The sequence below is a fragment of the Grammomys surdaster genome, unplaced genomic scaffold, assembly GCF_004785775.1.
Source record: "Grammomys surdaster isolate TR1022 unplaced genomic scaffold, NIH_TR_1.0 126531, whole genome shotgun sequence".
Taxonomy (NCBI): domain Eukaryota; kingdom Metazoa; phylum Chordata; class Mammalia; order Rodentia; family Muridae; genus Grammomys; species Grammomys surdaster.
In genome coordinates this window covers 17,615,345-17,643,102 of record NW_021621323.1, presented here as the reverse complement: position 1 = coordinate 17,643,102, position 27,758 = coordinate 17,615,345, and the positions used below count along the sequence as shown (strand labels likewise).

The window sequence follows — 27,758 nt, the reverse complement described above, 5'->3', positions numbered from 1 at the left end:
AGCTTTTGCAAAGTACTAATTTGACCACCAGAGTTATTGTAGTTTCTACTTTCGCTTGTATGTCAAGCCAGTGTCTCATCTGTGTAGTGTTGAGGTTGGATCTAGAATTATCCCCTTCATGCTGGTCTAGTATTTCTGACCTTTTACTCCACTGAAGAGAGTCATGCGTCTTTTACTTTCTGGAGAAGTTGGGGTGGGCTGGGCTGGAGAGGTGGCTCAGAAGTTCTGACTTCCCTTTCAGATCCAGGTTCAATTCTCAGTGCCTACATGGCAGCTCATGTAACCGCAGTCTCAGGGGATCTGATACCCTCTTCTGGCCACCACAGGTGCCAGATGGACACATGGTACACAAACATACATGTGGACAGAACACTCATACACTTAAAATAAGTGAGAAAGAGAAGTTGGGATAGTTGGTTTGTGTTTTATGTATGATGAAATTGTAATTCAAAAAAAGAAAGTTGCTTATTATTAATTACATATCCCATTAGTAAAAAAGTGCCGTGATTGGAACTCAGAATTGGAGATTAAAACCTTATAATCCCCCAAATTTTTAACAATTAATAATTTCTCCCCTTATAAGAATATTTCAATTTGAGGGTGTTTGCCCTCCTGTGAAATATATTATAAATGTAGGTTTGAAAGCAAATTTTATGCTCTATTTTTAACATAACTTAGTTCAAAACTTTGAAAATGTCTAATTATTAGAAACAGAATCAGTGTGGTTATCTTTTGTGTGCTTTTAAGTGATAAAATTAGTAACTTGGCAGCATTCTCATTGGTATGATAGATAAAATTGATCTTATCTGTTCACCAGAAATTTCAGGAAAAAAAATATAGAATTGTTGAAGTGTACAGATAAAATACAGGACACCCAGTTAAATTTAACTTTCAAATACTACTTACAATAAAACAATTATTCCTTGTTTTTTTCCCCAAACTCGACATTACCTAGGTGTCCAGTATTTTTGTTGTTATTGTTACAGTCTAAATTCTTAGAGTGAATATTTTTTCGAATATACTCATTATGTATTATTTTTAGTGCAAAACTTTTTTGATTTATAAAATATTACCTGTTTCCAGAGAAATGTAGACATGATAGGATTTCATTAGATTTTTGTTTTTAAGGATACTATCCTCAAGAATCTTTTTTCCTTTGGGTTCTCTCAGTTCATATTTTTTAATTGTGTATTTATAATGCGGCATTAACTATGATCCAATGTAGAGAATTAAAATATCCATTATTACAAATGATCATATTCTCTTTGTGCCTTCATTGTTTAAATTTGGTTTTGACTTTCAAATTTGCTTAAGTTAATAAGATACCTTCTTCATGACGGGAAGTGATGGGTACTCTTGGGAAGTCAATTCTCTTCTGCATCATAGCACTAGGAATAGGAGACCTGGTTTTGCCACCAGACCACAGAATGGATTTGGTTTAAATATGTAAATTACTTTCATAGTTTAGAAAGTAAGGCTGTTAATGTCTGCCTCATCAGGTTTAAATAAAATGATACTTTTTAAAAAAGTAATGACTATTTCTCAAAATTCCTTAGTGTCAAGAAAGAGGTATGAAAATTGAGATAGTATCCTAGTCTGTAGAAGTGATTTACCTTGCCCCCACTACCAACCAGACCTGGTTTGAATGAGACTGGTCCCAAAGGGTTGCATATTTGAATATTTGGACCCAGTTAGTAGAACTGTTTGGGAAGGAGTAGGAATTGTGGCTTTGTTGAAAGAGGTGTGTGGTCACCCTTTGAGGTTTCAAAACATACCATCTTAGTGTGTCTTTCTGCTCCTAACTTGTAGAACAAGTTGTAAGCTTTCAACCGTTCCAGATGCCACTCCTTTACTCTGCCATCATGGACTCTAACCCTCTGAAACCATAAGCTGCACATTAGATACCTTCTTTTATACGTTGGCTTGGTGGTGTTTGTCACAGCAAGAAAAAGGTAACTAAGAGAGAAGCTGGAACCAGAATGTGGACTATTGCTGTGACAAGCCTGGCCAGGGTAGTTTTTTAGAGGAATGTGGAAGACTTTGGGATTTTTGGACTAGGAAAGCATTTGATTTCTCTAAGCAAGATTTAATGGGCCATCTTAGTAGGATTTGGAAGACAGTACTGCTGAAAGCAGTGTGGACTATGCAGGCTCGGTTCAAGAGGTTTCAGAGGGGAACAATATTAACAGCTGGGCTAGAAGTGTAAATATTACTTCATGTTCTCACATGATGGGTGAGATGAGTGCTATACCAAAGTCATGTGAATACACAGCTTGTGCTGAGCCCAGAATGATTCTTTCTCTATTCTAACTCTCCCTACCCATAGCCCTGGAAACTTCTAACCTCCCTACAATCTAGTCTTTCAAGCTGACTGATTCAATCTGTCTCCTCCCTACTTCTGACTTAATTGCTCTGCTTGACCTCATACTAATTTTGGCAGTATGTTTTAATCTTTTAACTCCTTGTTTTCTGGCTTGTTCTATTTTCACCTGTGTGTTGCGTGTTTTCTCTGCAATCTGTTCCTGTCAAAACTGTCCCAGTAAAACTTCCATACACACACACACCATTATATCACCTTTTCCCCATCCCCTCTCTCTCTGCTCTTAAGTAGCCTCTCTTGTCTGTGCTGTTCTTATGAGAGTTGGGCATATGCTATTGGACTTATTCTGTCAAATCTTTCCCTGATTCATCACTTTATCTGCCTCTAAATTAGACATTGCTTTTCAAGCATGGCTTCTTTCTTCTACAAACTAACTTTCCCTTCATTGTTAGGTGTTAAAGGTGTTTACTAAGGGCTTATCTGTATTCTAGCCTGATAATACTATATAGCATACATACCAGGGTGTATGTGTGTGCTTTTTGGCCAGATTATATAGTCCTACAAGGTCTTTGGATGTGATCTCTTTCCAGAGCAGCCATGTTACTGAATTAAAATTCCTGTACTTTGAAAACATTCTTGTGATATTTTGGCAAGGAATGTGGCTACATCCTACCGTTGTCCTACAAATTTGCCTGAGGAAAATTGAAAAGTTTTAGTTTCTTGGTGGAGGATATTTTAAGACAGCTTAGTGTTGACTATCCCATGGTTATTAGTAATCACTTTTGCACAGGTCTACAGTAAAAAGATAACAAGTAGGGCAAAAAAAAATAAAATAAAAAATAAGATAAAAGGAAGAAAAATAAAGAAGTAGAAAATGTCCAGCTTGAAGAGAAAAATTGCACCAGGAAATTTAATGTTGGAGCCAAGGATTGTGCTGAAAGAGATGAGAAAAATTAAAGAAAGATTTGATTCAAAGTGGAATAAAAGGAGAAGGGCCCTCAGAGCAAGACCCTAACAGCTAAGCTCCCAATGAATTTTCTGTGCCTTAAAGGACACAACAAAGTAAAGCCACTGCGAAGAACCCAAGGTCTGGGACATGTTAATTACATACTCTAGCACTGAGCCCCAGGCCCAGCTTTGACAAAGATTACTTATGTTAGTGTACAACCTACTGCTAAAGCCAGCCTAGTTTGCCTTTGTAGATGTCATGCTGTGTATAGCCAGCTCTCAGATAGAATTAAGATGCTGCTTGTCTTTGCTACAGCAGATAACATTATAGTTAAATACCCTTGTATTTCTTTTGTTACATGAAAAAGGAGTTTTATCTTAGAGAAAGAAATTGCCATCCAGAGAGATGTACACACACACACACACACACACACACACACACACACAATCCAGAAAGATTAGAAAGTGACTATAACCATACATTGACAGGATTTTTGGCAGCTTTAAAAGACAGTACCATTTTCCTTTAAATATTTAACATGTCTACATGTTTTGTTCTGCAGAGACATGGTTAATGCATGGTTTTCCGAGAGAGTTCACAACATCCCTGTGTGCAAGGAAGGCAACCGAGCCCATACCGAGTCCTGCTCCTGCTCTCTGCAGCAAAGTCCTCATGCAGATAATACTACCCCTGGAGCACCAGCCAGAAAAATCTCGGCCTCTGAATTTGACCGACCTCTTAGACCCATTGTTGTCAAGGATTCCGAGGGAACCGTGAGCTTTCTCTCTGACTCAGGAAAAAAGGAACAGATGCCACTAACCCCCCCAAGATTTGATAGTGATGAAGGGGACCAGTGCTCAAGACTCTTAGAGCTAGTCAAAGATATTTCCAGTCATTTGGATGTCACAGCCTTGTGTCACAAAATTTTCTTGCATATCCATGGACTCATCTCTGCTGACCGCTATTCCCTGTTCCTTGTCTGTGAGGACAGCTCTAAAGACAAATTTCTCATCAGCCGCCTCTTTGATGTTGCTGAAGGTTCAACACTGGAGGAAGCATCAAATAGCTGTATCCGTTTAGAGTGGAACAAAGGCATTGTGGGACATGTGGCAGCTTTCGGTGAGCCCTTGAACATCAAAGATGCTTATGAGGTAAGTAGGGGATGATGGGGAGGAAAGTATGATTAGAACATCAAACAGTGCTTGTGAATGAATGGTGGGAATGTGGGAAATTGAGATACCATCATTTGCATAGTTATTTAAAGCTGGAATGTAGCCAGGGCTGTAGCCCAGTGGTAGATTGCTTGTGCACAAAGTCTTGGATTCAATCTCTAGCCCTCAGGGAATTGAGGAGATTTCAAAAAATAACAAACAAAAGCAAAGAGTGTAGGATAGGAGCATTGCTAGCCTGTCGATGCCAGTTTTTCTTCCCGAGTACTTTAGTCCAAGGCAGAGCCAAAGGGAAATGTTTTCTTTTCCCATTAAATAAAATGTGCGCAAATCCTTCTCATATTTGTTATATGATGATTATACTTAATGTAGCTATCTCTATCTGAACTTTGTGATTTTAAACTGAGCTTCTAAAATGATAGGTCTAAATAAATCCTAACAAAAATAAATAAATACATAAATAAATAAATAACAAGCCTGTCATCTTTTTCCTTCATTCAAGATGCATTCAAGAAGTCACTGTCATCTTTTGAAAGCCCCATTGATACCAGAGTTTGGTTTTCTTTCCTTCTATTTTTGCTTGTCTTTTTCTTTTCTTTTTCTTTTTTCCAGATGATACACTTGGGGGCTTCAACATGGTTGCCATTAGGTCATGTCAGAATTCTGATAGAACTGGGTGTCTGTCAACTTTTAGTATTAAAATTTTATTTGCAAAGATATTAGGAAGCTTTATATCCTTATATCCCTGATTTTGGAAATATTGTCAATAATTACTCTCATTTTTCTATTTTCTTTAAATTTGTATAACCCCCTACTTTATCATAATGAACTTAAAAATAAAAATATCATGCATATATCATTGATGTAGTCACTCAGACAAATACTTGGCGAGTCCCAAATTCTATGTATCTATGAATACATATTATTCTGGTAGAATGGCCACTCTGAAGCCATGAAGCATAGGTTTTATACTTTCACTATCAATTATTTTTATACACCTATCCACCACAAATTTGCTTTATATCCTTTACCTAAATTCTGTCCTTCTTCATCACTAATATTTCTTCTCTATAACTGTTCCCACATGTATATTTGTTTAGATATATAATTCATAATTTATAGGCTAGGATCCACATATGAGAAAGAACATGTGTGTTTTCCCCCTTTTTTGGTTGGGTAACCTTGCTAAATATTTTGCATTTTATGTCTATCCAATTTCCTAAAAAGTTTTTATTCATTTTTTAATAGAGCCAAATAATACCTTATAAATTTACCAGATCATTATCTTTTTATCTGTTGATGGGCACCTAGGTTGTTTCTATTTCTTTGCAATAGTTAATAGAGCAACAGTAGATATAGTGTAAGATATACTCCATGGTAGAGTATGATACTCTCTGGGTCTATGCCCAGGAGTGAAATAACTGGGTCATGTGATAGTTTTATTTTTTTCAAATTTTTTTTTGGGGGGAACTTCAAGCTGATTTTCTTTGTTTTTTTATTGGATATTGTATTTACTTACATTTCAAATGTTATTTCTTTTTCTCAAGCCGGTTTTCATAATGACTGTAATAATGTGTACCCCACCAACAGAGAGTAAGGGTCCTCTTCTACACAGTCTCCAGCATTTGTTATCAAATTTCTTTTTTTCTTTCTTTTGTTTTCCATTCCTTACCTTTCTTTTTTAAACAGGAAGTTTATTTTATGTGGATGAGCATTTGCTATGCATGGATGTCACGTGCACTGTGTGCATTCCTCATGCCTGTGGAGGCCAAAAGAGGATGGCAGATCCTTTGGAATTAGAGATACTAACTATGTGGATGCTGGGAATCAAACCTGGGTCCTCAGAAAGAGCAGCAAGTGCTCATTACTGCTGAACCTCCTCTCCAGTGTCTCTCATCAGATCTCTTAATGACAACCATTTTGAAAGAGTGAGGTGGTATCTTAAAGTATTTTTAATTTGCATTTCTCTAAACTAGGGATGTTGAACACTTTAAAGTGTTTATTGTCCATTTGTGTCTCCCTTTTTTGGAAACTGTCTATTCCATTCATTAGCCCAATACTTTATTAGCAGTTCCATTTCCTTGATATTTAAATTTTCAGTTCTCCATACATTTTGGATATTAGCCCCTCCATTAAAGTATAGCTGATAAAGATGTTCTCCCATTCTGCGGCTGTCAGTGTGCTATGCCAGTAGTTTCCTTAGCTACACAGAAATGTTAATTTCACCATGACCCATCTGTTGAGATGTGAGGCTAGATTGCATGTCAATTCTGTTCAGAAAAAGCTCTTTCCTACCCCAGCAATTTGGAGAGCATTCTCTGGGTTTTTTTTTTTTTGTCTCATAATTTAAGCATTTTAGGCTTTTTGTTTGTTTCTTTATTTATTTTTTTGTTGTTGCTGTTTTGTTTTTTGAGTCAGAATTTTTCACTGTAGCCCTAGCTGTCCTGGAACTCACTCTTTAGACCAGGCTGTCCCGCAACTCAGAGGTCTGCCTGCCTCTGCTTCCTAAGTGCTGGGATTAAAGGGATGCACCACCACTGCCTGGCTTCATTTTGGGTTGTAAATTAGCTTCTTTGGTCCATTTCTAGTTGACTTGTGTACAATGTTAAAGATATGAATCTAATTTTATCCTTTTACAGAAGGATATCCAGTGTTGCTACCATTGTTAAAGAGGCTTTCCCAATGTATGTTTTTGCCTCCTTTGTCAAAGATTATGTTGGCATGGCTTTGTCAGCTTATGTCTGGGTCCTCCATCCTATCCTGTTGTCTGTCTGTTTGTTTTTATGCCAATAGCAGACAGTCTTCATCTCTGTGGCCTCACAGTGCATCTGAGGTGAGATATAGTGATACCCCCAGCTACGTTTTTACTCCTTAGGATAGCTTTGGCTATTCACGGTCTTTTGTGGTTTCATATAAATTCTTGGATAGTTCTTCCCAAATCTGTGAAATGTGACGTCAGAATTTTGAAAGATACTCTGTTAAATTTATAGATTACTTTTGGTAGCAGAGGTGCTTTTATATCATCAATTCTGCCAGTCCAAGAGTTTGAGTGTCTTTCTGTCTTCTAGTGTTTATCAGATGTAGACATTTTTCTGGTGGATACTATAGAGTTATTTAAGTGTAGTATCATGTTCTTTGTAAACAAGAGTAATGTGACTTCTGCCTTTCCAGTTTTTATCCCTGTATTACCTTTCTCTTGTCTTTTTGCTCAGACTTCAAACAAATATTAAGAGAGGGGAGAATCGGTATCTTATCTCTTTCCTCATTTTAGAGGAAATTCTTTTGTTTTTCCATTTAACGTAGGAATGACTGTAGGTTTGTTGTATATGATTTTGGTGTTTTGAGGTACACTTTATCTATTCCTAACATCTCCAGTACTTTATCATGAAGGCAAGTTGAAATTTATTGAATGTCTTTCAGGATCAATCAAGACGATTATGTAGTTTCTGTCCCTAAATATGTTACTTTATTTTTATGTGTATGATTTATGTTTTTACTTTTGTTCAATCAAGCTTGACTTTCAGAGATTAGACACACTTGGTCATGGTGTATGATCATCTTAATGTGTTTTTACATTCAACTTGCAAGTATTTTGTTGAATTTTGTATACACGTTCAGCAAAGATTTTGGTCTTTAGTTTTCTTTCTGTCTATCTATCTATTCTTTTTTTCTCTTTCTTATTGTGCCTTTACCTAGTTTTAATGTCAGGATAATACTGGCTTCACTGAATGAAGTAATTTCTTGTATTGTTTAGTTTCCAAGTGTCTGTAGTTTTTATACTTTTTCTTGATTTTTACTTTAATTATATGTGATCTAATAGGATGCAAGGGATTATCTTGATTTTTCTTTTTTTTTATTACTTGTTGATACTTGATTTTTATTCTATGATATGATTGATTGATTTTGGAGAAAGTTCCATATGCTGTTAAAAATGTATATTTTCTGTTTGTTGTTTGGAATAGTATATATATAACACACATACACACACACACACACACACACACACACACACACACATATATATATATATGTATAAATATTAAGGCTAGTTGATTGGCAGGTAGTGTGTTGTAGCCGAAAAGTTCTTTGTTTGCTTTTAGTATGGAAGACTTCTAAAAATGAAAGTAGAGTGTCACAGTTCCCCACTATTATTATTCCAAGGTTTATATGTCCTTTTATGCCTTATAATGTTTGTTTTATGAAATTAGAGCCTCCAATATTGGTGCATACATGTTTAGAAATCTTGATAAATTATTTCCTGTATTAATACATAGGGTCATATTTATCTCTTTTAATTGATTTTGATTTGACATTTACTTTAAAATAAGGATAGCTAAGTCTGCCTGTTTTTGTTTTCCATTTACTTAGTAGTTGTTCCCCATATTTTGATCTAATCTTTTGGATATCTTTGCTCGCTAATTGTGTTTCTTATATAGACAATATGTAATTGGTTCTTGTTCTATTTTAATCTATTTCATTAGTCTGCATTTTTAAATTGTGAGTTTAGGCCATTTATATTTAAAGTTATTGTAGGAAAGAGTTTGCTATTATCTATGAATTTGTTAGGTGTTTTTCTGTTTTGCTGTGCCATTGGCATTTCCTTTCTTCCTCCATTAGTTTTGAGGATTTTCTTTGTCAGTCTATTTTGTCTTTCTATTCCTTTCATGGAGTGAGAACTTCCATGCATTCTTCTAAAGGAAGATATCTTTCCTCTTCCTCCCTGTAAAGTATTCCAGGACAATTTCCTTCAGTGCTGGCTTGGTTGTCACATATTGTTTGTGTTTGGAAATACCCCAATTTCTCTATCAATTTTGAAAAATAACTTTGCTGGGTATAGCATTCTTGATTTACGGTTATTTGCTTTCAGAACTTGAAATATGTAACTCAATGTTATTCTAACTTTTATGGTTTCTGAAAATTCTGGGGTTAATTCTGATAGTTTTTCTGCCTTTTTATGTGATTGATGTTCTCATGCTGATTTTATAATTATTTCTTTACTTTTAATTTTACATCCTATGATGTAAAGCTATGATGTTTCCTGAAGAGTTTCTTTTCTATTCATTCTATTTGGAGTTCTGTATATTTCTTTTGTTTAGAAGTCCATTTCTTTCTTTATTTTTTCTGTTATTATTTCATTATAAATAGTTTGTTTTATTTAATTTTAATCTTTGCATCTTTAGCACTACGAATATTCAGGTTTGGACTCTAGAATATATCCAAGAATTCTTTAAAACATCATTTTATGATCCTTAGTTGTGTGTGTATATGTTTGCCTTATTGTCTTGACTTTGTCTACATTCTTGAAATTCATCTTTCTTCACAGTCTGTTTTGTTAATGGTGCTGCCTGTTATGGTTTTTATTTGTTTGTTCATATCCTTCATTTCAAATATTTCTATTTAGTTCTTTTTCAATGTTTCAATCTCCTTCCTGAAATTTTCTTTCATACTTTGACTTTTCACCTCAGTTTACTGTTTTATTCACTTTGGAAACTGCCTTGTTGAAGTCTTAGATTTCATTAATTCATCTATCTATGTGTTTGAATCTTCTGCATGGTTATTAATTCTTTTTGAAGTAGGACTGAATTCTTTCTCAGTTGCTTCAGCTCTCTCTGTGGTGTTGGATTCTCTAAAGGGAAGCTGGCTGGTTGAGGATCAGTTGGGGGTCAGTGGGCCGTGGGTGGTCGGTGTAGAATTTGCTTTGCCGTGTCTGCTTATTTCTTGGATTGAGTTTGTCTTTCAGTTCTTATCTCCCTTAGGTAAGAATCTATGTGAATGTTTTGTTCTGTGTGGGATATTTGCATAAACTACAGCTACAGGATTGGTGGAACTTGGTGATGACTGTCAGATGGAGCCTCTGAGGTGATACTGTGCTAGCTATGTGCTGACAGAACCATGTGCACACTGAACCCCAAAGCAACCAGATGCAGAAAACTTTGGTCACCCCTTTGATTTTGTGAACTTCCTGGAGGCAGATACTCTTTGAAGTCTTTCTAGTATGTGGAGGCTGTTGTTTGAGTCATAGGCCCAAAGTAACCCCAACCACAGCAGAATAGTCTCTTGGTCCTTTGGGAACTACTGGAACCCCAATGTCAAAATCTCACACCCACAATGAACTCAGATACCACTAAAGCCAAGCTTCTGTCTCTCGGGACCCTGAGCACTCTGGAGTTGAAGCTCTGCCCTTTCATTGGTTCTGAAGGCCTCTGGAGCTAGAAATTTGGTCACATGTTGCTCTCAGGTCCCAGAGGGTTTTTCCCCCCTTTTAAATAAATAAACTTATGAATATGTTCTTTTTAAATGGAAATTTTGGCTCTGAGTATTTTAATGAAAAGTTTTGATAGTTCTACATTTATTATAGATATGCAGAGGCTTTTAATTTGTTTTCAAAATTTCCATTTAAATGTATTATATGTTAAGGTTGTATTTATTATTTATTTTAGATGTATGTGTGTTTTATCTATCTGTATCTGTATCTGTATCTGTATCTGTATCTGTATCTGTATCTGTATCTGTATCTGTATCTGTATCTGTATCTGTATCTGTATCTATTTGTGTACTGTGTACATGTAGGCCATCAGATCCCCTGGGACAGGAATTATAGGCAATTGTTAGCCTCCATGTGGGTGCTGGGATTAGTCTGGATCCTCTGGAAAAGCAGTCAGTGCTCTTAACCAGGGATCTATCTCTACAACCCCTTAAAGTAAATTATAATTCTTAAACAAAACATCTTAACTGGATAAATGCTACTAGTGATGAGGTAGCTTACAGTTCCTAACAGTTGTTCTAGCTATGTGCTAGAACACACAGTGTGGCCCAACTCACTCCTGTGTTCCTGTTGCCTGTTGTAGTGCCTGGCAGATAGGAATTAGTAATATTTGTTACATTAAAGTTATGTTTTATACAATAGATAACTAGAATTTCTAGCATAACTATCAGATCTCAAACTGGTCATGTCTGTCAAGTAAAGTATAGCCTGGATCAGGTATGACATCCAGTGAGGAAGATGGGGAAAGGCTTTTTTGAGAAAGAAATGCTTGGATGGGCCCTGGAAACTATGTAGGATTTGAGTGACTTGGATGTGGGCCTGGTGAGATCCAGCAGGAGAGAGACTTGTGAGGGAGAGTAGGGGAAATGAGAACGTGGACTGGAAGTGTCAAAGTCTGAGCAGATGCTAAGGAACTGTGAGTGCACAGCCAGGAAACTGCTGAACTCTTGATGAGGGATATATCATCGAGTCAGAACCCAAGGAGGAATTAAAGAAGCTTTGAAGGGCGATGAAAATGTCTTAAATTGTGTTTCACAAGGATGAAATTATCGTCTCCCCAGTCATAAAATGTATTAGAAAATCTAGAAGCTGGGAGGAAGGATAGATCATTTTTAACAGTCTACTAGCAAGTGGGTCTTTGAACTTTACTCCAGACTGACATATGAGAAGAAAGGAGTGGAGTTCCCAGGCGGCAGCAGGATCTGCTGAGCCGGGCGGCGGGAAGGAGATGGCAGTGATGGGAAAAGAATCAGGAATGACTGGAGATTTGGAAGGGGTAGATGAATAATGATGCATCAGGGGCAGGGATGTGGTATGACAATCAGGTAGTTTAACTCCAAAGATACCCCCACCCCACCCCTGCACCCCACCTCCGTCCTACCCCACCGCATCCCTTTCCTACCCTAACCCTACCTCTACCTCACCCCATTTCACCCCTCCCCTCACCCCACAGCTACACCCCATTCCCCACCACATCCTCCATCCTCATCCCCCAGCCCCACCCCACCACATCCCACCCTGTTGTGCATAAACAACTCTTTTTGATTTTGAAAAACTGTGGTTTTCAAGGAGCTCTCCCTCAACCTCTCTGAGTGCTGTGAGTAACATCACATGATAGCTGACTCCAAAAACCAAGAACCTCAATTCTTCTATTGCTTCCAAATTTGCAGGTTCAGTCTCTCCTGTTGCAGGTGACAGCTGGGTTTGTAGTTTTCAGTGACACCACAGTCTCCAAAACTGTAGGACCATAAATAACCTTTAGCTTTGCCAAGAAATCTGTCACCTGTCCTTGGTCTTGCGAGTCTCCAGCCTGTCACCGGGCTGTATTTTACTTAATATATTTCCCATGTTTAAAGTTTGACAGTTGTTTTTGCCTTGTGGTTAATAATAGTTTAATTCTTAGGCTGGGGTCTAGGACAATCAGTTCCTCTCATTTGCACGAATCCTAGCGTGAAGGCCCTTAGCTTTGAATTTCTCCTGCTCTTCACCTTGGTACCCTACCTCAGTGTTTATGGTTGCTTTGCAGATTTTCATGTCCATTAATTCCACTCTGAGTGTGGAGGTCATTTACGTTCCAGTTTCTGTTGGTGTTAATGCTGGGAGTCATTTGTCGAATGAAAAATTTACCTCTCAGCTTCAAGCATAACTGGATAGTAAAAATGCTGTCTTGGAGCCTTTTGTGAAAGCAGTCAGCTATGAATGTTAAGTGCGGATGCTTCCTGAGTCTGACTCCTTTAACCATGCGCTGGTAAAAAGGACACCATCAGTGTGTTTATTCCTCAAGGATATTTGGCTACAGAACACTCTAAGGGTTAAAATTCAGCAGAAATCCAAGAGGTGGCCAGGAACTATAATAGCACTTGTGTTGACTCTGAGAAAAATGCTTAAATTTCCATGGATACTTTAGTTGTGAGAAATTATCAACATTGGAGTGGCTATCTAAAAATTCACCACAGAAAATTATATAAAATAACACAAATGTGAGGATACAATTAAGACTGAAAACCCTAACACATCCCCATCTTTCCAGTGTAAGTCAGTATCCTCGACTTAGCCTAGGGTCTCTGTTGGACTATGACTAACACCAAGGAGAGGATTAGCTGCTGGGAGAGGTTTAACCACGGACTGATGAGGTCTTATGACTTCCTAGTTGGGGAAACTTCTTCAGTGTGGCGTATTTATCAATAGTAAGACAATAGTAAAACGTTTATCAATAAGAAGGTAAGGAAACATTGGTATGTGTAAGATATTGACTTAATAAGATACGTTATCATAATAAGAGAATGTCTGGTACCTACACAAGACCACCTTGAACTGGTCCTTTTTCTAGAGAAGGTTTTTATATTATACCACCTCCCTGTGATTTTTGTTTTATGTTGCAAAGCTTTCTATTGTTAAAACTCCCGCCTCTCTCCTGAATTGACTCAAATGCAAACACTCAGGCTCTGCTTCTGCGTGACAACCACTCCATGTGGGCCTTGACTTCGGTAGAGCATAGATGGTGTTAACAAGGAGTCATGTCACCATTTATGCTACTGTCACCACGTAACTGTGGTAGCTGCCTCCGGCCTTTGCTTCTTTTTTCCCTTTCCCTCTTTTCCAGAGGAACAAATCAACTTCTGTCACTCTGTGGTCCTCAGTCTCTACTGAAGGACTCATCAAGTTCCTTTCTTAAAGGAGTATGAAGTCTCTCTGATGGATTCCTAATGAGTACAGTTATTTCCAAAATAAATATTAGAAAAGGAAAGAGTACCAGCAGATGCTTCAATTTAGATAAATTATGGGTCCTTGCGGTGTTATTGTGCCCCCAGGGAGCACAGGCTGGGAACTGCTGTGTCTCTGTCTGGCCACGGACATTGCTCTAATTTTAGGCATTATCTTTAAAATGCCATTCTTGGAGAAAATGAGCCTTACTTGGCAATTCTTTTGTGCTTTTGTTTTTGTTTTCTGTCATTTGTATTTTGAATTCACAGATCAGTATAAGATATATCCACATACTGTTTTTTCCCCGATCTCCACTTGTTTTTCCTGCTTTGCTTCATCATGCCTCCCTCTTCCCTTGCCTCCTGTAAGTCACGATACATAGTGTGTGTGTGAGAGAGGGGGGGGAGAGAGAGAGAGAGAGAGAGAGAGAGAGATAGGTCAGGGACTCATTTGTGGGAGTCATTTTTCTAACCACATGAGCCCCAAGGATTGAACTCAAGTTTCCAGGCTTAGCAACAGGAACCTTTATCCACTGAGCCACCTCATCAAACCTTCGTTTGTGATCTTCAGGAAGAACATTCTTCTACAGACAATAAATGATCAAATTCAGAAAATTTGACTGTGATGCAATGCTATTATCTAATGTGTACAAAACATCTCACAATCCATGCTCGAATTTTTTTCAATTATCCTGTTAAGTATCCCTTGTACAGTTATTTTTCTTTCTAATCAGGATGCAACTTTGGATCAAAATTTTCAGAGTTGTTGTGTCTCCTTCTAACTCTAAAAGAGTTTACCACTATGTGTTTATCTGTCTTGATTTATATATTTTTGAAGAGTACAGGGCAGTTGTTTTCAGACTGTCTTTCTTGAATAGACTGAAACTAGGCTCTTATGGCAAGAATATCCACAGATGTTTAATCTTGAGACCTTGTTTGGTTTTCCAAACAACTAATTCTCAATTCTCCAGTGTGAGGTGGAAGTTTACACTCCTGTTTAATTCTAAAACTACCCAGAGGCACACAACCTATATGTTAAGATATCAGCCCCACCAGGATGCTCTGTCTCCCCACACCAGCCTCAAGTGGGATCACAGGTAACCCACACTCCCTTCATATTGTCAGAGTAAGAGTCTTGTAACCTTGTCAGGTTCAGTCATCTGATCAGATGGTTAACAGGATTCAGCAAGCCTTTATACCTTTTGTTAAAACTCAGAGACAGTCTGAAGGGAACACAGGAGCTGAAAAATGGGGGAAGGGAGAAAGCTCCTGACCCTTTCTGGTGCTTGGCTACCCCAGCCCAGATAGGTAAGCCTATAAGTTCCACCAACCTGATATCCTGTGTTTGTGTTGCAATTTTGGTGTGTAGACACAAACTCTACTGCATTGATTAAATGGTTGAGTTAAATCTCCTTCTTTATAAACTGAATTTGTAATTCCCACCTTCATTTACAAAAGATACACTTTAATTCTCAACATTTGATTTAGTAAAATAATTCACTAATTGTTAAATTTTATTTCTTTAACACATTACCATCAACATCTTTCCACTTTCCTTAGATACAGTGAAGTCTAAAGATAAAAATGTCTGGATATGCAAAGCTAAAATAAGAACTATTTTACTAGAAACATTTAGTGAACACTTCCTGTGCATCTGAGTAAAACCTAGTACATATTTGCTGGAAAAACAAAAGAATGTAGTGGTGTTTGTAATGTGAAATATTTATACTGATTTATCTTTTCCTTTGAAGTTATCTTTAAAGCCAACTTCAGTGCTATCCTCTTGAGAAAATTGGCCTCATTTCTGACCCCATTTTATAGAATCTGGTGTAATTACCTACTCCATTCACAGATTTGGCTTTGCATGACTTTAGACCAATTTAAAGAAAAAATAGAAATGACCTTCAAAAGATGAGGGCTTTCCTGCATGAATATTCCGTAGTCCCGAGGGGAGTTCCAAATGCAGCTTCTAGAGCAAGGAGACTGTTAGTGGGTGAAGGACAGAGCTCACTCAGGACGGATGCTTTGGAGGGAGTATTTCCATTCTAACCTGACCATACATGCTTAGACCTGATTTTCTTTTCTAAGATTTCAGTCCTAATGAACAAGGCTTGCTTTGAGGATCACAGAGGTAAAAATGACCACATCTGATAACGATAGTATCATTTCATTTTGATTCTCCCAGTTATTAATAACTACCAAGTATGAAGAAGACAGCGATGGATGAAGGAGAGAGCTTTCAAAAACTTTCACATAATTCATAGCTTGCCAATGTAAGGAATGATGGAAAGCTGCCTTGTACCTTAATTTGGCCCACGTTTAGAACTTTGACACTTTTTTCACATCCTTTGTGATTCTTAGATCTGCATCCACATGCTTTAAAAAAGAAAAAGAAAAGATAGGGCTAGAGAGAGGGCTTGGCAGCTGCCACACACACAGAGCACTGGGGTTTGTTCAGTTGCCATTATCCAGAGCAGAGAGTTCACAATTGCCCTGACTGGTGCCTTCTGGTCTCTGTGGGCATCTGCTCTCATGTGTGTGTGTGTGCGTAAGTTGTCAGTTAAAAAACAGGATTTAAGAGCAAGGAAATTCAGGAACAAAATCCTTACTAACACCCGATACAGAAGTGTCAGCACTTGGGAGGGCAGAGGGAGGAGGCATTTCTCCTTGCCGAGAACCTCAGCACCCTGAAGACTTTCCTTAGACTTTAAAACCAAACGAGCATCCTGCTTTGATGGAGAAAGGGATTTAGGACTAGCTGGTTTATGAAGCAGAGTTGAGGTTTAAGAAAGCTATTTGTAAGTGAGATCCAGTAAAGGGTTAAGAGAAATAGAGGCACTCAGAAGAAAGTAAGACATGCTCAAGAGTGTGGGCATGGATCACTCAAAGAAGAGTTGGGCTCATTTGGGTCTTAAACAGTCATGTATAGGATTGGGGTGGGGTTTGAAGTTATAGTCTTTAAAGAGTTGCTAAGGAACCTCAATGAGTCACTGAGTGGGTCTTCCTGGGTAGCTTGAGGACACAGCTGATAAGGTAAGAGTCCAATCTACAGGGATGATGGAAAGTATCTTTAGTATAAACAAAGTTAACAGATTACATGGCCGTGCCTGGGGAAAAGGGTTGAAGCCTTTCATAAAATCATATACGTTCAGGCCTAGGTCATCATTAATTTAAGGTAGTTATATATGATATGAATGTTAATTCTGTACCAGCAGCTTTTATGGAAAATGTTGTTTGTGCTAGAATTGGAGATGTTCACTTGGCTGACAAGGGGTTTTAGCCAGATGTAGGATGAGTCTCCTATTCTTTGCTATTTCCTATGGTTTTCATATCTTACTCTCCTGTTTCAGAAGGACAGGCTGGATCCGTAGAACTGTCCTTACAAAAGACATTCAGTCATTCATTGGGAAGGTTTTAGGAGTAAACAGATGGGAACACACAATTTTTGTCAGAGGGTCAAAGAGGCTAGTTTTCCTCAACCATAAAACTCTCTAAATATTTTGTATGTCATTTATTTTTGAACTATTGTCAAAATCTTGTTTTGAGTTTGGGGTCTTAGTTTTCATAAGCACTACAACCCCAAAAACAGCCTTGAAACTCGTCTCTGTCAGATGCTATAGGCTTACATGATTTAATGCCTTTCACAATGATAAGCTCATTACTCAATAGTAACAAGGTAAGTCAAAGGTTAGAGTTCTCTAATCTAATGCATGAGAAAAATCAAATCAATCTTTGTACAGGCCAACCAATAAATTGAATTTCTCTTTCCTTCCCAGGATCCCCGATTCAATGCAGAAGTTGACCAAATTACAGGCTACAGGACACAAAGTATCCTTTGTATGCCAATTAAGAACCACAGGGAAGAGGTAAGCCAAATTTTCATTTTATATAAAAGGCCATTTAGAAATTATTTCTATTTTGAAAAACATTTTTTACTCTTATATGTATGAAGTAATACTATGTTGACAAATTATTTTTTAATTTGAATATATAAATACTTCAATATTCTGTTTGAGTTTTTTTTTTAAACTGTAGTTACAATGTTGAATGGTAAATAGAGACTTTCCCATGAGTATTGGGAAACAAATTGTGTACATTTAATTTCCTATTTCTCCTCTGCAGTAGGGGTGTCTTATTCTATCTTATATATGTCACTATGATATGATTCTAATGGTTTTATTCACATTGTGTGCTATTGCCTAAATAATGCTTACTTCATAGATGGTCCTCCAGATGCTATCATTATCAGTTGATTTCTTTGGATTTACATTGCAATTTCAATGACCATATTTTAGATATAAAATTATAACAGGTAAGTGCAAATATTTTATATTTTACCTAGCTAGAAGATTTGACTTCTGTTAGCACTCAGTTTCCTCTTTATTTTACACTTCTATGAAAGAATAGTAAGTTGTCAGTTAAACCTAATGTTTGAATTGCACATTCTCAAATCTGAATTCATATTACAACCAACTAGGGCATTCTGGAAGATCACCAGTTGGGTGAGTCATGGTTTTCCAGATAAAGAGAATCAATAGGGTGTATATAAATACAGCTGAGATTTATTATGGGAGTTGTCCAATATAATTGAAGGTCATCATCTTCTTTCATTAACCCAGAGAACTATTTTAGTGGGTGGTGTAATTAAGTATTGAAAACCTTGGGGGCTGCTGAGTAAGACCAAATCCAAATGCCTTAGGTCCTAGAGTTCTGACATACGGAGGTAAGGCTGGCCAGCGCAACTCTAGAAAAGAGTAGAAATAGCCTCTTCCTCTGACTATCTGGTATACCTAGAGTGGATTGATCCACTCTCATTGATGGATCAAGACTCTTCTTCACAAGTCTGTTGACTCGGGCCAGGCAGTGGTGGCACACGCCTTTAATCCCAGCACTTGGGAGGCAAAGGCAGGCAGATTTCTGAGTCTGAGGCCAGCCTGGTATACAGAGTGAGTTCCAGGGAAGCCAGGGCAGCCAGAGCTATACAGAGAAACCCTGTCTAAAAAAACAACAAACAAACAAACAAAACCCAAAAATGAGTCTGTTGATTCAGGTGCTATTTCTTCTTGAGACACCCTCACAGATGTATTAAGAAATGGTTATACCTGCTGGCTGGGTTCACTAAAAGAGGAGGATATATAAAATTAACCTTTAACACCAGGTAAGACAGAATGTCTGTATTAACTGTTTTTCTGTTGCTATGATAAAGCATTTTGACCAAGGACAACATGAGGGAGAAGTTTTACTTTGGTTTGTGTTTCCAGAGGGAGAGTCAGTCTACAAGGGTGAGAGAGGCATGGCAGTTTTTCACCAGAGTAGGAAGCTGAGAGATCGCACCTTCATACTCAAGCACAAAGCAGAGAGTGACCTGGAAGTGAGGCAATGACCTCCCAGTCACTGTCTCCACTGACGTACTTAACCTCCTTGGATCCTCACAAGTAACACTACCAACTGGGGACTGAATGTTCAAATACCTGAGCCAATGGGTGACATTTCTGATTCTAACCACCATGAGCTCCTCAGAGATCCAAAGGCCACTGTAGGTTTCTATAAGCTCTGTGCCTGTCTTAACCTCAACTGTGTAGCAGAGAACTGTCTGCATGGGCACTGGGACAGTGGAGTATAAACTCATGCCTTTCCTACGGTTTATCCTCATCTTGAATTCACATCCAACAAAGGGTCTAAAGTAAACCAGAGCTGTCTTCATTTTAATAACATCCTTTCTTTTCCTCTTATAGGCACGTTTAACTTTGCAGTCTGTGGGTTGGGCCAGTTCTCCTACCCTCCTGAGACTTCCAGGCTGTGCAGCTTTAGTTAGGGTGTACCCCTAGTTAGCGTGTGCCTCCAAAATGAATTTGAGAAGCAACCATAGTACTGAGATTTGTGCTTTTGAGATCAAAGTCATTGTCATTCTACTGGAGGAATGTAACTGTGAATGTCAAGAAGACTCCTGGAGGTTTATAGTTCTCATATTCCACAGCATTGAAGGGAAATAGGTGGATGCAGAGTGATTACCTTGCTGGCCTCAGAGAAATATCCCCTTTCCCAACCGCTATGTCAGGACTCCCTTTGCCCACACACTTCACTTCCTGAGGCTAGCCTCCTGCTAGTGGTCCATTTTCTCCTGTCAGTGTCTGGTCCCCCTCTTCCCCATTATTGCTTCCTAGAGGACTTTTCATTTCGGGCTATTGCAGGTTAAATTAAAGTTCCCAGACTTGTGGTTATTCCTCGTTGTCAGGCCCTTAGGATAGCTAAGTTTTAAATGGTAGGTTCGTTTTTTAGGGTGTGCCTGACCAATGCCCTCTGAGTCATATGCATGGATACTGGTGGCCTTCTCTAGTCCTGACCTTCTGCATGAGGAATCACTGTTTGACCAAAACCCACAACTGGTTTGGAGTTTGTGACGCTGTGGTTTGTCCTGAGGGCAGAACTGCCTGGCTCCACTCACCTTTAGGTTGAGGCTTCTGCTGCCTCTGCTACAGGGAGCCTGGCTGGAGCTGTCTGACATGGTTTACTTCCTTTCTGTGGAGCTGTCAATCTTTTCCTCCACATATTTCTGTCATCGCCTTTGTGAATTTCCAGAGCTCTCCCCTGTCTTTGGAACAGTGTAAAAAAATGTGTTCTTATTAATTATTACTCCTCTCTTTTATCATATCAGGCAGAGATACCCTCTTGACTACCAACTTACCAGAAGTCTCTCAAGTTTTCTTAAATGAAAATTTATAGGCGAGCTCAGTGAGCCTTTTAGAATAATTGTAAAGATTGTTTGCTCGGAGCTTGACTCTCACCCTAGTGCTTCCTGTATGACTAATGGGGTTAACCCCTTGAGTGTGAGTGTGTGTGTGTGTGTGTGTGTGTGTGTGTATAAAATAAAAGACCCACTCCCAAAGCTGTGTTCACACAGACAGAAGGCTAGACGTGCTTTGTGACACTGTGGAAACGGTCAGTAAATACCATCTAGTGCTGTTTGAAATGACATGGACGAGTAACGATAATGGAACCTGTAAGAGAAGGAATGAGGAGAGCCCGAGGCAGTCACTAGCTATCTTGTAATCAGCAGGCTGAGTCCGATGATAGTGGCATAGCCCAGCCTGGGTCGTTCTGTTTATCATCCCTTAACTGACTGTCAACTTTAAAAGAAATATGGCCTTCTAGTCTTCTTTCCTCTTCTCATACTTGAGGCTGAGTAGATTTACTTTCTTTTTGTTTAAATCATTCCTATTAAGCTATCTTCCATTCTGATTACTTACCAGAGAACCTAAAAGAACTATGATTATTGTATTACTGTTTATCTCATTTCTAAAATATTTTTAGTGACAGCGGTTTTTTCAAGGGAAATAGCCTTGACAGTTGTGTGGCTGGGTAAGTACATACTAAAGTCTGTGCTCTGACGCTGGCCAGGACACTCTGAAAGGTCTTTAGGATTCACTAAAACGCTAAGTATTGCCTCCTATTATGTATTTACTTATTTACATATCTGTGTGTATACATACACTTATGGATAGCAGAAGGTAAGAGTTTTAAGAGTTTTTTTTTCTCTCCTTCTACCATGTGGGTCCTGAGACTTGAACTCATGTCTTTAGGGCTGGTGGCAAGCACCTTTACTTGCTGAGCCATCTTGCCAGCCCAGCCTCTTCTTCTTGTAAGAAATTTTAGCAAATTAAAAATTTCAGGAGTTCCTTTCAATAATATTATGATGTTACACTATAATCCATTGATGTAGTGGATGTTTGGAATGGCTATTCATACAGTGTAGAGAGTAAGGTTTTATATTTCTCCCTCTTCTCTCTGTTCTTTCTGAAGATAGGGGTTAATAGCGGGGAAATGACTAGAGGAGCTTGAGGAAGCTAAATAGTCGATTTCAGAAAGGTCAAAGAGCTATCAGTCAGAGGCAAACGAATGCCAGAGGACAAAAGTCAATCAAAGGAGAGACGATCTGTCCAATTGTGTATGAGAGTGATTAAGCAGTGTGAAGTAGGACCTGGGGAAGGCAGTTGCCATGTGTGATATTTCTGGAGTAAATACTGTGGAAATTGTTCTTGGGATCTGCCATTTTCCTAACACCGTTGGAAGCACACATCTCCTGCCCTCATCACAGAGCAGGAAACTAACCTGGGACATTTAAGGGTCTTGGTCACATAACTAGGAACTTCAAACCAACACCCACAGACACACCTTTGGACTGTGCAGTCACAATACGGAAAACAAATTACTGACCTTCCACTATGGATGACAAGTGCACTGTCTTTCCCTTTTAAATTTCTGTGGCTTTGCATAGGAAGGGGCGGGAGGGACACTGATTTGGTCCTGTGGGCACAGCCCCAGGATTTGATGGTCTTCTGATGACCATTCAATTTTAAGGCCTAAGTCACTTACACTAAGATTCTTCTAGAAAAGGGAGGAACAGAGAGACACATTCTCTAGTACTGTAAGAAGACTCCATAGGCAAAGTTTTACCAGGCACAGAAGAGTTACAAGAGGGTTCTTGCACTAAGCTGGGTCTGCGTGTCCCAGAGAGCAGTCATGGTATGCCTACAAAGCAAACTGGAAGAAAAAATGCAAGTGTGCTTTTCAGACCTATTAAGTTTCATTCAGACTTAATTCTGGATTTTTCAGGCAAAGGCACTTGAGACAGTTCTTATTTTAGTCACTTGCATTAGTTATTTATGTAAGCAGACTGAATTCTCTTATGTTTAGTAAAGGGGTACAGAGAATTCAGCTGCGCTGGACCAGATGGCCTATTTCTGCAACACTGCCCTTCCCCGAAATATTGTTCCTTGTAACAGTGCTAGAAATGAGCGTTCCTTTGTATTTATAGGGAACAAACCTAGATCCTAACTCTCTTGCTGGGATTCATCACTTGGAGCTTTCTGCTTCTCTCTTTGTGGATCACCTAGGGAGGGGCAGGTAGGAGACAGAAGGCAGGACGTTACCGAATAATGCAGTGCTGAAGAGAGCATCTGCCAGTTTCTAACCAGATTCCCGAGAGATAAATACTTTGATGAATTAAAGCCATTTAATACACACCCAAGTCACACAATAAGGCACAAGAAAAACTTGTCATTCAAACTACAATACACAAAAGTAAATGCTTTTTAGAGTTTAATCTTTGTATGGCCTGTTTGACCATTTAAAAAATTCTTAGTTTTTTCCTCTAACACTGAGTCTTATTTGACAAGTAATGATTGAATATATATATATACATATACATATATATATATATATGTATATGTATATATTTATCTAAGCAAAAAGGAGGTGAAAAAAATCAGGAAAACAAATAAGTCTGGTGTTATAAAACCAGAGACAAGAGGAATATCAATTCAAGATTAGCCTGGGTTACCTAGAGAGACCTTATCTCAAAAAAGCAAATAATAACAACAACAATGATACATTTTTAAAAGAAGCAAACAAAATGCATGCCTTTTACTTTTTCCATTCAGAGTGAGGGCTTGTTGACCAGGAGCAATTCTGTACTAGGTGGATGTTAAATGGATCCAGCATTCACATAAAATGCTGGACCAAGGAGCTGAGACTTTACAGAGCAAGACCAAGAGCCTGCTGCTGTGTCCATCTGTGCATTTGCCCGCAGCCTTTCAGGAGGAAACACCTGCTCCCACCATCACTTCATTACTTGCTGCACCACGAAGGAAGAGACTGAAGATCCGGTGATCTATGCCCATCCGAACGAAGATTCAGTACCAATAAAATGTTAGAGTTACATGCCTCTAACCCTTCAATTCCAAGGAAAATATAATTACAAAACTCGACAAGGTTTATTAGTGGACTGTCAGTTGGTCTAGGTCTATTTTAGTCTTCTTAAAGAGCTGGCCAGCTTTTAAAAACAATTGTTCCCCGAGCTTACTCCCCTGCAGTGCTCTTTCTTGTAGGTTTGTTTTAGAAACAAAATAGATTTGCTGGGAGCAGTTTCTGTTTGTTCTGGACTGGATGCTGAAGATCCTTCCCTTTTCCACATTAGCACTTTGATAATAAACAAGTGCACTTTCAGAGAAGAAGGTAACCACTTTCCCAGGCGTGGGTAGGGACGTTTCCTAAGAATAGCAGACGAGGAATAGTCTAATAGGTGAAATCTTTGTATCTACATCATGGACCCAGAGCTAAAGGAAACTGCATAGGCAGTTCAGACTTGAGGATCCCATCGGCAGCCTGCTCCAGCACTCAGAAGAGGCTTCGTTTAGAAAGCTTAGAGAATATGGTTCATGCTACCTTTAATTGAGCAGAGGGTTCAACTTCATTGGTACATTCTCTAACCATTCTGATACTTGTTGGAGCGTATTGCGTTTTCAATTTTACAGATCATTCATAGATTTGACGTTGATGAGTTTTATGTAGTCTTCAGTGCTACAGTTGCAGCTAAGAATGAAGAATTTCTTTGTGTAATATTTGACCCAAGGCTGCATAATTAGACTTTTAGAGAGATTTTGATAATTTTTGCAAATTTTATAGTAATTATCAATGAAATTACAATGCTACATAGATGTGTGTGCCAGCATCTGTATTCAGCTAAGAACTAAAGTTTCATAGGGAAAATCCTTTGTCTTTGTGACTCATGTTTCTTTTTAAGTCCAACTATGTTTTCATATCTGCATCATAAAAAGAATTATATTGAAACTTTATGTAAAATCCTACTTTCTTCTCTACCATAAGGAGAAAATTAGTTCCCAAGGCTGAATTTCAAGAGAAAGAGATGTGTCTTAGTTAGGTTTTCTGTTGCTGCAATGAAACACCATTACCAAAAGCAAGTTGGGGAGGAAAGGGTTTATTTTTGCTTACACTTCCATATCACAGCTCATCCATAACCTCCGTCCATTTCTGTTACTTCTTGTCGTATTTCTTGGGTATTTGCAAGAAAACTAACCAGTGCCTGCACTATTCTCTTCTTATTAATGGGAAAAATTTAACATACGCGTATTTCTCATTTTGCACTGAGAAGAAATGTCCCAGCTCCAAAGAAACTCATTTATTTACAGAGTAAGTGGAATTTTGAAAAGAACACTTGGGTGAATTCTCCATAAGTTGATAATACTGGGTGTGGCTGTTGTATTTACAGTATGTTGCCTTGTCCTGGTTTTCTTGAGGTGGTGTGTGGCCAGGGGGTGAGATGTCAGGATTTGCAGTCTCTTCCATTTCTCCAGTGTCTTCTGATCCCAGGTGGAGCTTCCACAGGAAACTGAAATAAGGAGATGTATTGAGGCTGATAAGTGACCTCAGTAAATGTCTGGGATGAGCCGCTTATTGAATAAGGGGTTGCTCTCTGTGACAGTGATGGGTTGTCCCTGACATGACCAGCTGTCGCATTCCACATTGCTCGCTCAGAGAGACTCAAGTCATTCCTAGAGAACATTCAGCCCTGTGGGGCATAATGTCTGTTGATGCTGTGGGTAGTGCCAGTGAAATAGAGGCATCTTTATGCTTGAAAATATAGCATAGGGCACGAGGTAGGCAGCAAGCACACCGGCTTCCCAATAGTGAGTGACTGATGTTCATAGTGGCTTTGACTCTCAAATGTGAAGCCTGAACATATAGTCGAAATAAAAACTGTCTCTGAGAGCTATTTAAAGCTGTGAAGTAATCCCAGTATTCTAGACCAGGAAGCTAGAAGATCAACATTCCCAGGCCAGCCTTGGCTACATATTAAGTTCCAAGCCAGCCTAAGCTATATATTAAGGAGAGACTTTGTAGCAAAAAACAAACAACAATCAAGTTAATCACAAAGTAATTATTTGACCTTACGAAAATGTACCAATTTGTTCAAAGGGCAATCCATAGCAGACTAGAGGGAAAGCCCACAGCTGCATAAGGAAGGCAGTGGATGCTGCCTTTGCTCTGGGCAGTTGAAATTCAGACCACTGATGTCTTTTATCTGTGTGACTTTAGACAAACATTATACCTTTTCTTTCTTTTGTTCCTGCTGATGCTGATGACTAAACCATGAACCTTGTTCATGGTAGACAACTAACTGTTCTACCACTGAGCTATAGTCCCAGATGTCTATTCTTAACCTATTGCTTTATTCCATGATGAATTTAGAATGTCATCCTTCTGAAAGTGGAAGAACACACACATGAGAAATACCTGGTATTGGTTGGTTTGGTTTTGGTGCAGGTTCTATCTATCTATCTATCTGTCTATCTATCTATCTATCTACCTATCTATCTATCATCTATCTATCTGTCATCTATCTATCTATTATCTATTTTTGAGATACGGTCTTTTTTTTTTTTTTAATAGACCTGGCAGACCTAGAACTCAACTGTGTAGTCCAAGTTGGTCTTGAAATCCTAGCAGACCTCCTGTCTCAGCCTCCCTAGTACTGGGAGTACAGATGTATGCTACTACATGTAGCTACTTGCTTAGTATTTTTTAAATTTATTTTTATGTGTACGGATGTTTTGCCTGCAAGTGTGTGTGTGGACGTGTGTGCGTGTGCGTGTGCGTGTGCGTGTGCGTGTGCCTGATGCCTTCAGAGTTCAGAAGCGGGTATTGGATCTCTTGAGACTAGAGTTACATATCCCTGTGAGCTGCCCTGTGGTGCTGGGGATCAAAACTGTGTCTTCTGAAAGAGCAGCCAATGCTAAGACTGCGGAGACATCTCTTCAGGTCTCACTTGCCCAATTTTTAGTGTAAATGTTGTACTCAGCAATCCTAACTAAAACAATAACAACAAATGTCTCCTCTAAGTCTATAATATTAGTAGTACAAAAATCATCAGCTACCAGAGAGTATGAGTAACTTATTGTTGGAATAACTGATTCTATGAACTTGTCTAAGTACACATCTTTCTGTACCATTAGAAGAAATTAAGTACAGTCAGCCTTCTGGACTGATGAGTTCTGCCTCCATGGATTTATTTAACTCCAGATAAACATTTTTGGGAGGAATTGGTTTGTTCAGAATATATACAAACCTTTTCTTTCGTAATTCCTTGAATAGTACAATATAGCAACTACTAAGACAGCATTTACAGTGCACTGTGCATTATAAGTAAACTAGCTGGGACTGACAGGAGGCAGAGGGTATGTGTATGTTGGATAGAAACTATATATCATTTTATATGAAGGAGCTTACTGTTCTCAGATTTTGGCGTCTGAATGGCAGGAATCTGGAACTAATTTTTCGTGGCTTCTTGAGTCCAACTGCATAGGAAATCTTTGGTATTAGGGGACACAAAGAACACAAAATTGATGTAGAAATCTTAGCATTCGGCAAACTAGTCCAGGATGAAATGGCACAAGAAGCAAGGTTTCATCAGTTCAAAAGGGAGATGGTGTTGGGGCAGGGGACCAATAGATGTCTGAAGCTAAGTGAGGAATCGGAGATAAGGAAATTGAGCTTCCAAAAGCCAAATGGGCTCCCAGTGTCTGAGCTTCCGTGTGGACAGAATGAAGCGTGTGAGTGGCATCTTGTGGACTGAAGGAGAGTTCATACCGCAGGTGGGAGGCCAGTGGGCTTAAAGTGAACTCTGTGAAAAGGCTCATCTGTGAAATTCTACCTATGAGCTGAGTTCATCTCCATCAACAGTCAAGAGAAGCAAAGGTGGAGCTTGCTCTCTGCTTAAGCCAGTGCCCCAGGCAGGTAGCAGGTTCAAATTCTCACCCCGTATCATGCAAATCACCGAACAAACAGTAGACAACACCCACTCTGCTCCAGGTGAATTTACTGTTCAAATAAACCTTCAAAAGTGGGCTATAAGCACTAGTATCAAAAGGAAGGAAGGAAGGAAGGAAGGAAGGAAGGAAGGAAGAAGAGAAGGAGAGAGAAAGAGAGAGGGAGGGAGGGAGGGAGAAAGAGAGAGAGAGAGAGAGAGAGAGAGAGAGAGAGAGAGAGAGAGAGA

At 38.7% G+C, this 27,758-nt stretch overlaps 1 protein-coding gene across 1 annotated transcript in view; it reads left to right on the top strand.

Annotated features, from left to right (window-relative positions):
• Pde5a (phosphodiesterase 5A) overlaps nt 1–27,758 on the top strand; it is a 129,893-nt gene that overhangs the window by 13,147 nt on the left and 88,988 nt on the right. The window contains exons 2-3 of the mRNA XM_028760384.1: nt 3,832–4,420; nt 17,683–17,772. Of these exons, the coding sequence (XP_028616217.1) occupies nt 3,832–4,420; nt 17,683–17,772 (679 nt within the window). The remainder of the gene's footprint in view (nt 1–3,831; nt 4,421–17,682; nt 17,773–27,758) is intronic.